The 16,950-nt window shown below is 33.6% G+C and overlaps 1 protein-coding gene across 9 annotated transcripts in view; it reads right to left on the bottom strand.

The window, feature by feature from the left end:
• The window catches only part of LOC138701658 (protein bric-a-brac 2-like), a 150,272-nt gene that overhangs the window by 108,523 nt on the left and 24,799 nt on the right, over positions 1–16,950 (bottom strand). For all 9 annotated transcript variants that reach the window (XR_011332657.1, XR_011332658.1, XM_069828778.1 and 6 more), the window contains exon 4: positions 10,424–10,538. Coding sequence is in view for 7 of the 9 variants with exons in the window: in XM_069828778.1 (XP_069684879.1) it covers positions 10,424–10,538 (115 nt within the window). In the remaining 2 variants the exon portion in view is untranslated. The remainder of the gene's footprint in view (positions 1–10,423; positions 10,539–16,950) is intronic.

The following is a 16,950-nucleotide window of genomic DNA, read 5'->3' as shown; positions in this document are numbered from 1 at the left end:
ATTTGCACTAGGTTACGTTGGGACAGTTTTGGTTACTTTAAAGTCAGATAGTCTGAATTTGAATGTTTCTGTATTATATAATGCCAGTCACTCATATGCCAATATAAAAGCAAGTGATAGGCTTATCAAGATGCTTAGAATCTAATAAAGTAGCATTTTTTCCTTTTTTTTTGTTGCTGCCATTTGTTACCAGTAACTGAAGTTTCATAGTATGATATTGTGCTTAATGTATGTCTTGTAAACTACTGTGGACACCAATGTAGTTTTGTCGAAAGGATGTGTCCTCTATTTTTCTTACGAAGTACCTATGGTAACCCTACTTACCCATTGCCACTAACACACTTCACGTAAGATGCTAACATTGTTCACACAATCACATATTATGTAGACTAATTGCCTATCAAAGATTAACATTATATAGAGTGCATGAGCATTCATTGTGTGCCTTTATGTTGAAAAGTGACAGATGATACTATCTGAAACACAATATGTTTAATAGTTTCCTTTTATTTATTTATCCAACAATTTTGCTCAAAATTAAAAATTTTTAAACCACTCATATTTTCAGTTCGGTAGTTTACTCGTATATTTTGATGACAAATTGCTTACTCTCTCTGGTATACATCTATACTTTAAACTTCTGCCATACATAAGAGTCGCAACCCCATCCCTGGCAAAGGCATGTCCTTGTTACAAACATCTTAAAGACCAGCTGATTTCAATCAGTTATTCTCTTTATACTTGATCAGTGCATGTCAACCTAAAGAACCACTTCATATCGAAATTTCTGTAATGGAGTTCCACGAAGTGAATTATATACAAATTTATTACGAGCTTCTAAATCAGGCAAAAAAAATGTAAAAACAATATTTTGGCTCCTGAGATTAAGTGTGAAAATAGACATTAAATATAAGTTATTTTTCGAAATACTGTCCGCTATCATCCGTTAAAGTAAAAGCACTCAATGCCCTTTCACCCTGTATAGATGATACTACTTCTACAGATAACACATTATGAGATACAATAACTAACAGTGCCACATGACTCTCAAAATTACGAAGTTAAAGATGAGACTGTTGTGCCCATTTCTGACACCAACTTTTTGTTATACTATATTAATTCTGACACCAATATTTATTATACCATTTCTGACACCATAATTTATTGTTAAGCTCTATCATATCTGACACCAGTAATTCGTCGTGGCGCTTGCCGCGACAAGGGCGGATGGCTTATCTTCGAGATAATCGCGAGTTATAATCTCTATCAAAATAACACAAACTAATCAAACACTGCGTTATACTTTATAGACTGTTCTTTCTTGTGAATAGGAAGGATTCCTACTATGAATGTGATCTCAGGTTTTCGGAGTAATTGCAAGTGTAGAAATTCACTAGTACTAAGTTTATTAATAAAAATATCAATTTACTACAAAATAATTCATGATTTGGAAGGTATGAAAATTTCTGTTAATTCTGAAGTACCAAGATAACTAGTTAAATGAAAAGTTTAAAGAATGATCTGATGATTTTACTTACAATAAATAGTAGGGCGAACCCTAATGCTGTCCAAAGGTGGTGCCATATTCGATGCCATTTTCAGAACTTCTTACTGGATGTAGGGAGCGCTACTCCATGACCGCAATCTTGACCAATAACTAACGACCGCGTTTTCGTCGTTTCATGTCCTTTTATAAACTCTCTAACCGCGTCCTCTCTGACGTACCAGAGTGATGCCACTTCACCTGCGGATCCTCTAAAAGGACGGTGTTGCACTCGCCAAGCACCACGCTTCTAAGTATTAACCATTCTTTATATCGGCGTTTCCGGTCATTACTTAAAACAATATGGATTCATGGAACTTTCACGACTGAATCTGTTTTTGACTTGACCAATGGAAATTCAGAGTTTCGGAATCATCGCCAATTAAAATGTCTCGCTAGGGAAGCTATATCTTCGCTAATAAGTCAGCTGTTGCTAAGCTGAGTTCGCGATAAAATGCAAGATGCAAACGTACCCGTTTCTGCATGTTCAAGGATTGGACTGTGCTGACGTTAACTAAACTGTGCTCTGTAATCTGTCGAAACAGGAAGTGAGATCTCGCATTGTAAAGCATGTATTAATAATACGATTTCGTTACTTTAAATTAAAGTGAAAATATATTGCTTATCATAATCCTTGGGCACAACAAGACAATAATAATAACAATATTGTTTTTACCTTGTAAATCATTATGAGAGGCTGGGGGGGGGGGGGCGAGAGGTGTGAGGTTGGGGACAAAAGGGGTATGGTGATTCAGAGAATGCTACTGAGGATGAAGTTCCAGCATCATAAGCTGTGATTGCAATCAGTCAACTGTGCTGATAAGCATGTCACAGCCGGCCACTGAAACTAACCATCAAAATGCTTCCCATAATATTAAAACTATCAATAGCTCATATTCTATGTGTACTAACAATTTATATTATGATGATGAAGATGGTGTGCATATATAATCAATCACCATCCTTCACAATTCAAGACCAGGTGGTTCATTATAACACACAAAATGAAATCGTCAATCAGATGTTTTAATGGTCTTTCTAGTCTTCTTTTTCTTCTACACAAATAAAAATTCCTTTGTTTGTCCGAATATTCTTCATAAAATGTATCATTCAATTACTCTTAATTTTGTAGTTTTTTCGCTTTACTTTTTAAAGGCGATGTCCATAATGTTTATGTAAGAGTGGACAGAATGATTTTACTTCCACCATTTATTACATATTATACGAGGTAAGATTTAAAGAAATATATGACGCTAAGAAGTCTCAGATGCGTCTCTGACTTTAAACAAACATGTACAAATATATGATTATTGCTACGGCTGTTCTTTGTGACTGGTTACGCGATTCGGAGACAATTCTTAGTTTCATTAACAATTAGCATTCATTAGTCTCTGTTATTGGACTTCTCTGCATTCTATCCAGTAGCTAAATTGTTTTCAGTTGATCGCAGCATCAGAGCTGAAGTCTTCCTAGAGGTTTTCTTTCTACTGGATATCCCTCTTAAAACTCTTCTAACTTCCTTCACTCCAGTTCAGGTAGCCAAACCAATGTAATCTCCTGCTTTCAATGATGGCCACTATCATCGAGTTGGTTGAAAATACTCCTAATTTCTCTATTTTTCTGGATTCTCCAAACACAATGGTCACCGATGAGGACAAACATTTTTCTCAAAACTTTATTTTCGAAAGCATACATCATCATCAATGCTCTTTTTTAATACCCATTTTTCTGTTCCCTACAACAACACTGAAAGAATGATGGTTTTATAACAGTGTAATTTAGTGAATTTTGAAAGTACTTTGGACGACAAAAGGTTGTTCAAAGCATAGTAATTCTTACTGGCATTCACAAAGTGATGCTTAATTTCCATAACCGAGATACCTAGATGATGAAACTTGTTGAAACAGAAAATTGTCCACTATGAAATTATTACTCCATTCTGACCTTGATATTTTCACATATTTCGCTTTGTCAACATTTAATGACAATCTATTTTTTGTATTATAATGCGGTAATATAGCCCTCTGAGTGCTGCACTTTAAATTAGTTATTATAAAAAAAGAAAATCTACAAATATAAGGCGAAATTATTATAAAATATATCTCACATTTTACTTATAAGAAGTGAACCAATGAAATATACTGTATATATAACGAGGATATGGATGAAATTACTTTTTTTTATATCCATACCATTAACTGGGAAGAAACTCTACGCTAACAAATACAAGAGACAAACAAAATACACTACATAAACATACATAAAGTGACAACCTACCTGTTTTCTGAAAGTGAAATATATGTGCATATTGCACTGCATAAAATATAGGTCCTAAGCACATTTTAGTCATCTTCCAACACAAATGAGTACATAGGGCAATATTTTTTGTAAACCCGACCATATACGTTTATTTTACACTCAGAACGAAAATCCTGCACCATACAACATTACCAAATATCATTACCAAGGAATTTAGAGATCATATATACTCTGTAATGTACGACAGGAAATTTCAGAATATCTGGCAAGGGAACTTAGGAACAGATAAATTCGTAATGATCTCTTATTATAATTTCCAGAATGGATTTGTGAATAATTAGCCTGCTATTACTTTTACTGTATTTATTTCCAAGTGATCAAGACATCTGGAATGTGATGTTAACCATTCACTTCCTAATACTGACATTGAAAATTACGGAAACTCGCAACTTAAAAAAATGCTTTGAAGTAGCACTTTACAAACACCACAAGATTTGAGGAAAAGTATTCCCAGACAAAGTTTTTCTTTCCAGCAGCACTCTGCTCTTAGAAAATATGGTATAGACGAATGTCAAGATAAGTGTGATTCAGAAGACTGGACGAATGCAGTTGGTGTATAGTCATGTTGTGAAAAGGAAGTAACATATTCATCGTAAGTGGATAGTGCTGCAAACTATTCCAGGGAAAATTCTCCTAAGTGTTTAAAGGCCCAGAGTATGGAGTGCAATGAGAGCTCTTAGGGTTGTCAGATCGACACTTTTTTATAGGTAAATTCAGAAAATTATGTTACCTTAATAGGAAACCTAAATTCTTTCGATCTGATGGAGGAGACAATAATTAAGCATAATTTATAGCTGGTAATGCCAATCCACACATTACCAATATTATTCAACAATCGCAATTGATGAAATCTTTGGTGTTTAAATGTGAATTGTGAGCTGTACCCTTGTCCCCCAATTTCAATTCACGTGGTTTTTATCTATTGATAGAGTTTAGAAACAAAGTGTATGAGAATAATTATTATTACTTAGGTGAACCTAAAAGTTTGGGAAAAAATGCCTAATGTTTCAAGTGAAGAATTCCACTGAGTTTCACGGGACATTCTGAAAATGTTAGATGTGCATACAGATCATTTCGATCATATACCAATACCTAAGGTAAATAACTTCTACTTTTAATCACAGTAAAGTAGGTTACAATGTATCGACTAATGACTCATTGCTATAGGAAAGGCAACTGTGCAAGAGGCAGGAAATCAGTGGAGTTTGTAAAGAACTTCCTGACATATATCAAATTCAAGGATTATGGCTTGCTGGATGAAAATCAAACCATTATTAAGATTCTATACTATTCAAGTCGACAAAAGTAGTTAGGAAATATTTGGAAGAGTGCTCCTAATTATAACTGAATTTATTTCAAGAATTCAAGAATTGGATAGTGTTGCAAGACAGACAGAAAGAATTTATTAAGATTAATTTTATGTACTGTACTGTAAAGCACAAAATATTTCACATTCACTTACGTAAAAGAAGTTTACTTTTAATAGTAAAATACTGAAACATAAGTTAATGTTATATATTACTTATAATACCTACTTTAAAAAATTGTAAAAATCATAATAACTTATGGTGCAGATATTTGACCACTCAAGGAAACAAATGAATCAAAATTACTGTGAACTGAAATGAACTTTGGCATCGAGCAGCCCAAATATCAAGAAAAGACAAATCAAAAATAGTAAAATCAGAGAAATGATGGGAGTGAAAACTACAATTTTGGAAAAATTGAAAACTGATCTAGTCCAAAAGGCTATTTTTTACTGGCTAGAAATCTGTATCAGTACAAGTAATAAATAATTTAAAGTATATCGGTAACAGTATTCTGATAATGCTAGTGATTAGATGTGCCATAACATTTTTAATTTGCCTTTTGTAATATTTATTTCTCTTCTATAATGAACAAATTGCTTATAAATTAATTAATTCATTCATTCATTAATATTTCTTAATTTAATTTTAATATTTTATTAAAACAGAAACTTAAATTTTAACAGTGTAACAAATAAGTAACTATTTAATTTCAAATTAGTATTGCAACAATCATCCAATAAGTGAATCTCATGTACTCTACCTCTTTTGTTGAAATGATTGACGCTATTTAGCTCATTTAATTCTACACAAATTAATTTATCATTTTTACATGAACAAAAGTAGAATACAACATTCTGAGGTATTAGACACAAAATACACACAGTCACTGGTAATAGAGCTCAGTGAGAGACATGTATTGAAAATGACAAATATTAAACTCTGATACAAAGACAAGTGTTACTAAATAGAAGCAGCACATACTTTCGTATCTCGTAACAACTTTGGTAAAATTCAAATATTACTTATATTTACATTTCACTATTGAAACAAAATGCCTTGTATGAACTCCTTTTTGTAATAAAGTTAAGTTGTAGTATACAAAAGTTACGATCATAACTGTATCCAATGAAAAAAGAACAGTGATAAATATGCAGTCTACCTGGAATGATGTGTGAAATTTATTTATGTTTATTTTATGCAACTGAAGTGTAATTGTTATCACAGATAGAAAAGACAATAAAGTGACGACAACTAAGAAGAGAGAGAAAGTTGGGAGGTTGAAAAATTTAAGAGGTAACATTTGTCCTACTTTGGATTTCGTCAACATAGTGAAGGAATGTTATGTGGGGGGAGGAGAAGAAGAAGCCAAAAAGAGAACATAATCTCTAAACTATACAATGTGAGCTCCATTCTCATACAAACTAACCCTGATTCTACTCACATTTTGTTTCTTGAACAACTGCTCAAACAATCTCTCTACTTTCTGTGAAGTATTCCAACCTGTTTCAGGATGTAGGATTCTTTAAATGCATTTTCGGGAATAAATATTCACTTCAGCTCACTCCTTAGCAGTAAACATGCATTAATAAGGCGGCAAAAGTAGCTGCTAATATAATATATGTGATATTCGGAAAGTAAGGGCCAGTCAAATATTACTAATTAATAAGAGTACTAAATACGAGGTGTGTTCTTAAAGTAAGTTCCAAAAGGGTGTAGTAAGTAAACGGGAAGATATTTACAAACCATTTTTGTTGCATTGTATTCCCCACACTTCAATTACTTCTCAACATAATCTCCACCATTATTGAGCCATTTATCGAGTCGTGGCACAAGTCTTTCTATCCCCTCATTGTAGAATTTGCCTGCCTGCAATGCAAACCACTCCCACACTGCTGTTTTCACTTCATCGTCGCCATCAAAACATTGACCACCGAGGAACTTCTCGAGGTGCAGGAAGAGATGAAAGCCACTCGGATCCAAATCCGGGCTGTAGGGGGAATGGTCAATTTGTTCCCAGCCAAATTTCGAGATGAGATTTTGGGTGTCACGAGCTGTGTGTGGTCGAGTGTTATCATGAAGCAACACAACTCCATCGGTCAGCATCCCACATTTCTTGTTCTGAATTGCGCGACGGAGCTTATTCAAGGTCTGACACCCCGAGGCAAGAATTCGATGAGTAGGACTCCTTTTCTATCCCAAAAAACAGTGCACATGATCTTGCGTGTTGACATAGTTTGTTTGAATTTCTTTTTCCTTGGCGATGCAGTGTGCCTCCATTCCATGGACTGCTGCTTCGATTCAGGTGTCATGTGAGACACCGAAGTCTCGTCACCTGTCATGATATAGTCAAGAAACTCATCGCCTTGCTCATTGTAATGTGTGAGAAAGCTCAATGCACTGGAAGCGTGTTTGGTTTTGTGTTCCTCGGTGAGCATCTTGGGTACCCATCGTGAGCACAATTTTTGATATCATAATTGATCTGTCACAATTTTGTAGAGAACACTCCGCGACATTTGTGGAAAATTTAAGGAAAGCAAAGAAATTGTGAACCTCCTGTCCTCATGAATTTTTTCATCGACAGCACGCACCAAATCGTCATTGATCAAAGATGGCCGATCAGTACGCTGCTCATCATGCACAGAGACGCAGTCCTCGTTGAACTTCCTAACCCATCTCCTGACCATTCCATCACTAATGGCATCATCACCATACACCTTACAAAGTTGACGATGAATGTCAGCTGGTTTGATGTTCCTTGCATTCAAGAAACGGATAACAGACCGCATCTCACAGTCGGCGGGGTGCTCGATCACAACTAACCACACACACACGGACTGAAGCTCTGAAACTACATGCACAGCTTGCCTGAGGACTGAAGAAGAAAACACGCATGCGCAAAATAATGATTGCAGCAATGCGACAGCTATAATTGAAAACGGAACTTACTTTAAGAACATGCCTCGTATATTGCACACACTCTTAAAGTGAATCATTAGGAAGCTTTGTGTCATTGCGAGCTCGTATGATTTTGTCATTGTGAAATTAGATTAAAAATTAACAACACAATCAATAATCCTGTCAAATGTGAAGATAGTTCTGCAATTCGCTTTCTTCATGCAAAAAATCTAACCAGAGCAGAAGTTATGTGAAGTTTACAGGACTAATATTACGAGTGAAGGAAAGGTCTAACAGTAATATAGATTGTTCAGAAATGGACAAACGAATGTGCAAGATGAGGAAAGAAGCAATGAGCCACTTGTCAATAAGCAGCTTAAGAAACACGTGAAAATGAAATTTCGCGAAAATCCGCACTTCACAATTTTAGAGCTGACAATAGATTTTCCATAAATTTCACGTATAGTATCAGTGCTGTATCAAATTATCACAGATAAACGAGAGTACCATAAAATCTGTGTCAGGTGGTTTAAAGTAGGACTTATTTGATACCGCTATACAGCTCATCAGACTATCATCTCTTTCTGCACCTCAAATAGTTTCTACAAGCAAGCTCAAAGTTTTTTCTGAAGTACAAAAACCTGAAGACATCAGTGAAGAATTGACTATTTTCACTGACAGTAAGTTTCTTTAATGAAGGCATTTCAAAGCCTGTACCACACAATGATCAAGTGTTCAAGATAAGGCTAAGTATAACACCGGTAGACTATTTGTTTTACTTTTTGCTTCCATTTAATGATCCACTGATACTTATTTTTTGAACAGCCCTTATAATTTATACAACTTCCATTATTAATTTTAAATCAATGAGCCAACTTTCATAAAGTCTGGTTAAGTGGTGCTATTCTTAACACCAACTACTATAATCCTGCACCTTAAACAATTTCAATATGAGATATAAAACTTTTTATAAGTGAATCTCAAAATTGTGAATCATCCTGAAACTGTAAGTAACTTTTATTAAGAATGTGAAGGTAATGTAAAACCTAATTGTTGGTCTTCACTCTGTTGTAATTTTAAGGCGGGGGGGGGGGGGTGAGGGAAGAAATGCTAATTTAAAAATTATTACTGTATGCTTACATTTTAATTTTATTAAGATAAAGAAAATTAATACTGCATGCAGTGCAGTGATATAACTTTAAAGATATGCTAAAAATACACTAAGTGACTTAAAATATCCCCAAAATTCAGTAAAATGAATCTACCTTGACTTCAGAGTGTTTTTTAAATATAAATCTAAATAACTTATAGCAGCAGCCTTCTTTTTAAATCAATAAATACCGTTATCTTTTTGAGTCTGTGTGTCTCCCCCCCCCCCCATGTGATCGAGGAAATTGGCTCTGTCAAATATATACAGTGGGTGGACAACGAATTAGGAATTAAAAAAAAAAATGTTGTATCAAACCTCAAAGCCTTCTGGTGGCAAATAACTAATCTACCATCATAATCATGTCAAAAGAAATGTTTCATATTCATTTTCTGACTGTCTCTGTGTTTTGGTGGTCAGCATGTTGGCTTTAAGATCTGGATGTCTTGGATTCGATTCCCGGGCTCGGCTCTTGGGGAATTTTCCTTGAAGAAAACTTCCCGGATGTCTAGATAAAGTCTGGAAATGTATATGATTGCGAGTGTTCTGGGTTATTAACTGACCTGTCTTCAAATAAAATCCAATAGGCTTATATCAGACTGTCACTGGGCAGAAAACTGGACACATGTTTCAATGTCCCATTGTTGGCAATTAATGCCATGTGTGAGCGTAAGCAGAAAGTCCTAAGAGATGTTAGAGAGTTAACAATGAATTGTTATATTCATTTGCACATAAATAGATGCACTAGATATGTATGATGTTCTTGAAAATTTATAAAATAAGATCATGATAACAAATTCCTAATTCGATGTCCACCCACTGTAATATGAACTAACAGACTTGACAGATTGGTATTTGTTTCTATTTTAGTTTTATTATATTCCAAAAGGTACAATTTTAATAAAAAAATACGTGTTTTTAATTTAACAAAAATAAAATCTTTTAACAAGAATATTTTTCCCATCCTCATCACTACCTTCAGATAATGCAAATGATCCAGACAGGCAACATATACACTGTTCCTGAAACATATTAATACCAACAGAAATATAATCATTCTGATCACTAACGAATATGTTCTTTTCTTCTCTCTTATGAACACATAATGTATCCATAGGTATGTGTTACATTCTCTCTCGAACTCCATTTACAGTGTGTTGGAAATTACCCTTTCTCAGACTATAAACAGGAAAGTGGAATGTACATTACCTGTAGTTGTTTTGTCCATTGCAATTCCTGGACCTGATGTCAAACCTGAAGGTCCAGGCTGGTCTATTGGGGACGCAGGAAGAACATCTTCACGATTATTACTGTCCGAGTCATCCTACAAGATTAAAAATAAATTATTGTTACTAATATTACTTTTTTTATATAAATGAATAACTGACCCACCAAGAACAGCATCATATTTATATAACGTTGTCAGTAGAAAAAGTAGTGCCATTCTCTCCTCCCCCACGACTTATTCATGCAAATAACTACACATTCAAGATTACTTTAAATATCGCCATTATATTAAATTCTTCTGGTCATTTTGCTTGTGAGCAAACATCATCAACATCCAGAGTTCTAACAATCTCTGATTATTTAAATGCTGCTGCAGTATCGAGAACACAAGATTACTATTTACTTCTTCAAAATATAAAAAATTCAAACACTCATGAAAACTATAAAAATTATTTTACTTCTATATGTACATACTACCCATATTCTAATTTCATAGTCTTTAAAGGAAGTAAATTCTAACATAATGATTGTACTGGATGGTATAATTATAATAATTTACCTATGATATACGTAAAATATTTTTGCTTAACTAACATTTTCCATGTAATTCAGTGTAATCTGAATTATGTAGAGCAGTGGTTCCCAAACATTTTGAAAGCATGACCCACTTTTAGGAGAGACTTCAGCTTGCGACCCCCCACTGGTTCTTGAATCTATTCCAAAAATATAAGTCCCTGTAAAATCGTAAACAATTATAATTTTACTCAAAACCAATGGATACTACTCGCAGTAAGATTATAAACAACAACTTTTTGAGTATTTTCCGAAAGAAAGTCAAAACAATAATTGTGAGTCATTCACGTTTGTTAAGCACTATTACCATACCAAATTTGTCTCCGATTAAAATATACGGCACCAAAATTCCATTCAGTGAATCAGTAAAGAACTTAGGTATTTATATAGATAAAAGTTTAAATTGGAACAATCAAGTTGCAGAAACTTGTAAAAAAGTATTCTCACTAATCCACTTGTTTAGGCGATTGAAGAATTTTCTACCCTTTTCCCTGAAAAAGATTTTAGTGGAAACACTTGTGATGTCCCACTTCGATTACTATGATTTTCTGTTTACTGATGTAAGTGTTACTTTGGCGCAGAGACTGCAACATGTTCATAATACATGCATTCATTTTGTCTGCAATATTCGCTGGGCTGATCACGTAACACCATCCCTCGAAATGTTGTCCTGCCTCCAATTAGAAGACCGTAGGAAAATCCACTGTCTTTCCCTCCTCCTTCACATATTGCAATTCTCCACTCCTGCCTACCTTGCGTCCCATTTTCAAAATTTATCCACCCACCATAACCTAGACACACGATCACAACACTCCTCAATATTATCCATTCCCTCTCACCGAACATCCTCATATTCATCTTCTTTCACTGTGGCTGTTCCTCGACTTTGGAATTCTCTACCGAGTAATGTCAGAGACTGTCAGACATCAAACCAATTTAAGAATAAACTAAGGAAATATTTTTCAAACAATTTTCGTTAACAAATAGAGTTGTTACAAGTTTTCAATGTTTAATGGTTTTATATATCACAGAATAGATATTTAAATCATCTCATTATTATTATTATTATTATTATTATTATTATTATTAATTCGTATCATTGTTTATTATTATCTCACTAACATTACTTATCTAACTTTCATTATTTACTTTTACTTTCATTATTCACTTTCATATTGTTTTACGGTCTAAATATTATTGTAATAACTATGTAATCAATTGTATTCAATTAGAATTATAGTCTGGCTGGGTGGAAGAGAAGGCCTACTGGCCTTAGCTCTACCAGATTAAATAAATAAATTATTAAATTATTAAACAATTACCACAGTCATAGATAGATACTGAATCAGTTGCATTAAACTGGCTGAAATTTAAAAAAATATATATTAAGGAAAAACTCGTTTAAATATGTACCTACTGATGAAATCTTGAAACTAGACTCTTTTTTTGCAGAGCATTGACCAATTTTGCATTAAAAGAATACCTCGAGTTTGCAAAATAAACTCTTAAATTTTTTATAATATTTGCAACCTCGTATTCATGCAAATTAAGTTTCTCGTCTAAGATTGCCATCAAAACAAAACCGAGAAATCTCGAACTTGAAAGTGTGTGCATGTGTGTGCGTGGAATACTTAGTCATGATTTGAGAGACTACATTCTGAAAAATAGACAAACTTGTTACATTAATTATTTGTTACTTTATAACTGCTGAAAGATTTTTTTTATTTTTTATGATCAATGTTGTTTTTATTTCTAAATGAAAAAAATATGTATATTAATTTGGAAATTTTGCTTTATTTCGTTAATCATCTCACGACCCCCTTCAGTTCTTTACGCTACCTCCCAGGGATCACAACCACCGCTTTGGGAACCTGAATTAAGTAGGGTATATTTCTATAGTTACCATATTTTATTTTAAAATAAATTTGTTTTTGTATTATGTATTCAGAATTTTTTTTATTGCAGGCCTACTATATTTTACTGTGAGGATTATGTCAATGTTTAATTGTACCTACTACATCAGGATTTATTAAATTTAATATTTTTTTCTTTCCAGATTTTAATTATTGTTTTATATACAGGATGCGTGTTAGTAAATCTGGTGATTTTGCAACACTGTACATGTTGATTCAGCCTAAATTATGAGGCATATGATGTTACTGTCATCTTGTAGCTCACTTCAAAACATTTAGTTATAATGGAATCATGTAATGTAGCATATGGTTTTTCTGTGGAAGCATTCCACAAAAACGATGAAAGTTTCGTGATCACTCAGCATGAATTTCAAAGACAATTTGGGATTCACATTTATTACCAAGGAAAAAGATTTCAACGCATCATACATGTGAACTATGTTCTGATGACGTCCTGAAGTAGATAATTTACAATTCATGTTGGAAATGTTCAGCAAAGCCTCGTGTTAATAACAAATATCAAAATATGATTAATTATTATTCAGTCAATATGGCTTAAGCATTGCATTACATATGAAAGAAAAACATATGAGAAAAAATATTGATGTGTTACATCCTATTTAATCTTGATACAAACGTTTTCGCCCCTAATCTGGCATCTTCAGGTACAAATATAAGTATCATCTAAAATCAATTACAATACAAGCTTTACATTTGAAACTGCCTTGACTAGAATAATATATGATACAGTGACAATATTATCTATACCAACATTAAATGTCCTGTCAAAATATTAAAAACAAATTTATTTTAAAACAATGTGAATGTGCTTAGCTATACAAAGTAGATCCCTTATATGGTATCTCAAATGTATTGTGTTGTTATCAATAAAATCATTAAAAATACTAAAACTATACAAATTAAAATCTAATATTATCAAATGTGGAGTCATAAAAGCATGTATAACTAATTTCGTGGAGCAAATGGAATTCTCGTAGATAGTTTAGTTTGTTCAGCTGTTCAGAAATATCTGTTATGAACGTCACATCACTATTCAGACAGTACTGGGTAACAGAACGTGCCACTGCTGACAATACAGACAATGCTAGAGAAAGGAGTTCAGTGTAGAGAGGGGTGTGTTGTCACATGGAACTTACGTCAGAATTCAGCTCTGTTTTACGAAACACAATTTTGCGATGCCTGGTGTATGAACTTAATATATTTTTATTACATTCTATTTTTGTAATTTGTTTTATATTATGTTATGAATACTGATGTAAAGAGGCATAAACTTTTTATTCTGTTTTTATAATCTTCACTACTTTTCATGTTTGTTGCGGCTTAATTATCACTTCAATTTTGTTAAAATTACATTTTATTTTTATTTCATCTAAATTTTAATTTACCCTTCTATTTTATTTTATTTGTTTAATTGTGATGTGATTTGTAAATTATTATTATTATGTAAGCTATTATTATTTTCTTTATGGAACTACAACAAATTTTTTTCCCACCTGTTGATTAAAAAGATATTTTCTTGTGAATAATTTGAAGTACAGTATGACCCGCACACTTAAGTTTATTTTCAAAGCCTGAACAGTATTCCGACCTTTTTGAAAGCAGCATAATCTTTAATCCTCTAACTGCGAGTATATGGAATGAATGGCTGGACAAAGAATAAATTCTCTCTCTTTAATTTTATTATGATGAAATTCTTATTTTAATGATATTAATAAACTTCTTGTATTATTTATATCATGATGTGGTTCTCTCTTTAGTTTGTCGATTGTAAGATAAAATTACCTTAAGAACACCATCATAATCATTTTTTAAGATTTTATCGACAAATGGATTTATGACACCAATGTTGGACTAAGATTTAATTTGAATGTAGAATTCCATTTGTTTGGGTCTGCTCAGACTTCAAAATTTTACATGACATAAGTTCAAACCAGTATGGACCGAATGGCTTCTATCTATAAAGTCTTTATATCCTAGTATGAGATCAGGGATTTGGAATAATTTAATGATTTGATTGTGTTGACTATAGATAGGTGCAAATGACCTACAGTACAGTACTTACAAAGTGTGTTTTTAAAATATGTACCTATATTTTTTTTTAATAACAAAACATTATTTTCCAAATACTTTATTTTCATTCCTTACCTTACACCTTACACTACTTCTCCACATAGTCACCACCATTATTGAGGCACTTGTCATAATGGGAAACCAGTTTCTGTATGCCTTCGTCAAAGAATGATGCCGCCTGTCATGAAAGCCAAGACTGCACTTTTTGTTTCACATCATCATCGTGGAAAGTTTTCCACCAAGGAATTTCTTCAGATGAAGAAATAGGTGAAAATCACTTGGTTCCAAGTCAGGACTGTAAGGAGGATGGTCGAATTGTTCCCAACCAAATGATGTGACGAGATCTTGAGTTTGTTTGGCTGTGTGTGGCCGGGCATTATCATGAATCAAAAGGATTCTACGCAAGAGCATTCAACGCCTTTTGTTCTGTATTGCATGATGGAGAATTCATAGCATCGCACAATACACGTTTTTGCTGACTGTCGCATTCCTGGGCAAGAATTCATCAAGCAAAACACATTGTCTGTACCAGAAAACCATGCACGTGATCTTGCAAGTGGATATTGTCTGTTTGAATTTCTTCTTCACTGGGGATGCTGTGTGTCTCCACTCCAAGGATTGTTGTTTTGATTCTGGAGTGATGTGAGACAACCATGTCTCATCACCTGTAACGATATGCGTTCGTAAATCATCGCCTTCCTCAGCATATTGCATGAGAAAAGTCAGTGGAGAGTCAGATCGCTTGTTCTTGTGCTCATCAGAAAGATTTTTTGGCACCCATCTTGAGCACAATTTCCAAAATCCTAAGCGTTCTGTCACAATGCTGTAGAGCACTGATCTTGAAATTTGTGAAAAATGCGAAGAAAGCAATGATATTGTAAAACGTCTGTTCTCGTGAAGTTTTGCTTCCATAGCTTGCACCAAATAATCTGTGATCACAGACGGTCGGTCGATCTGCAGCTCATCATGCTCAATTTTCACGATCTTCCTCAAACTGTCTAACCCACTTCCTCACTATTCCATCACTCATTATTGTTTCCCCATAAACCTCACACAGTTGGCGATGAATGTCTGCTTGCGTAACATTTCTTGCATTCAAAAAACGAATCACTGATCGGACTTCACAGTCGGTGGGTTGTTTGATTGTTTTGAACATTTCGAAATGCTCTCACAAAAGGAAACAAAAATTACTGCCGCTCACAGCTGCGTCTGGCTTCCTAAAGGACGGAGCAAGTCATTGTGCATACTCAAAATAGTTACCGCAGCGCTACCATGGTAAAATTTTAAATGATACTTTAAAAATACACCTTGTACATAGATTTTCTACAAACACAGTACAATTAAGAAAATTATTTTCATATTTTGATATTTTTTAATTGGTTATTTTACGACGCTTTATCAACTGCCATGGTTATCTAGAATCTGAGCAAGATGAAGGTAATAATGCTAGTGAGATGAGTCCAAGTGCTGAAAGTTACAAAGTATTTGCTCTTAATGGGTTGAAGAAAAACTCCTGCAAGAACCTCACCAGGTAACATGACTCAACCAGGATTTGAACCCAAACCCACTTGTTTCATGTTAGACGTGTTAATCATTACTCCACACAGTGATGGACTTCGTAATTTTTATTTTATTGGTTATTTTTTCTGTGGCTTATGTTTCTTTCTACCTTATTGAAGCAGGAGGTTCTTGGTTATATTCATACATTCTTAAAGGTCCTAATAAGGTTGAATTTATTGGTATTTTATAGCCTTTTAATGATGCTATTAAACTTTTTTATTGAGGAACAAACATTTTCATTTTTATGTAATCATAATCATTTATGCTATTCCTTTGCTCTAGTTCTTAATAATTTTTGTCTTTATTAGTATAATTCATTATTGCGTAGTTCAACACTTTATCTTCTTTTGAATTTTTTTAACTACTGTAGTT

Source organism: Periplaneta americana, chromosome 6 (genome assembly GCF_040183065.1).
Source record: "Periplaneta americana isolate PAMFEO1 chromosome 6, P.americana_PAMFEO1_priV1, whole genome shotgun sequence".
Lineage (NCBI taxonomy): Eukaryota > Metazoa > Arthropoda > Insecta > Blattodea > Blattidae > Periplaneta > Periplaneta americana.
This window is presented reverse-complemented; position numbering and strand designations above follow the sequence as displayed.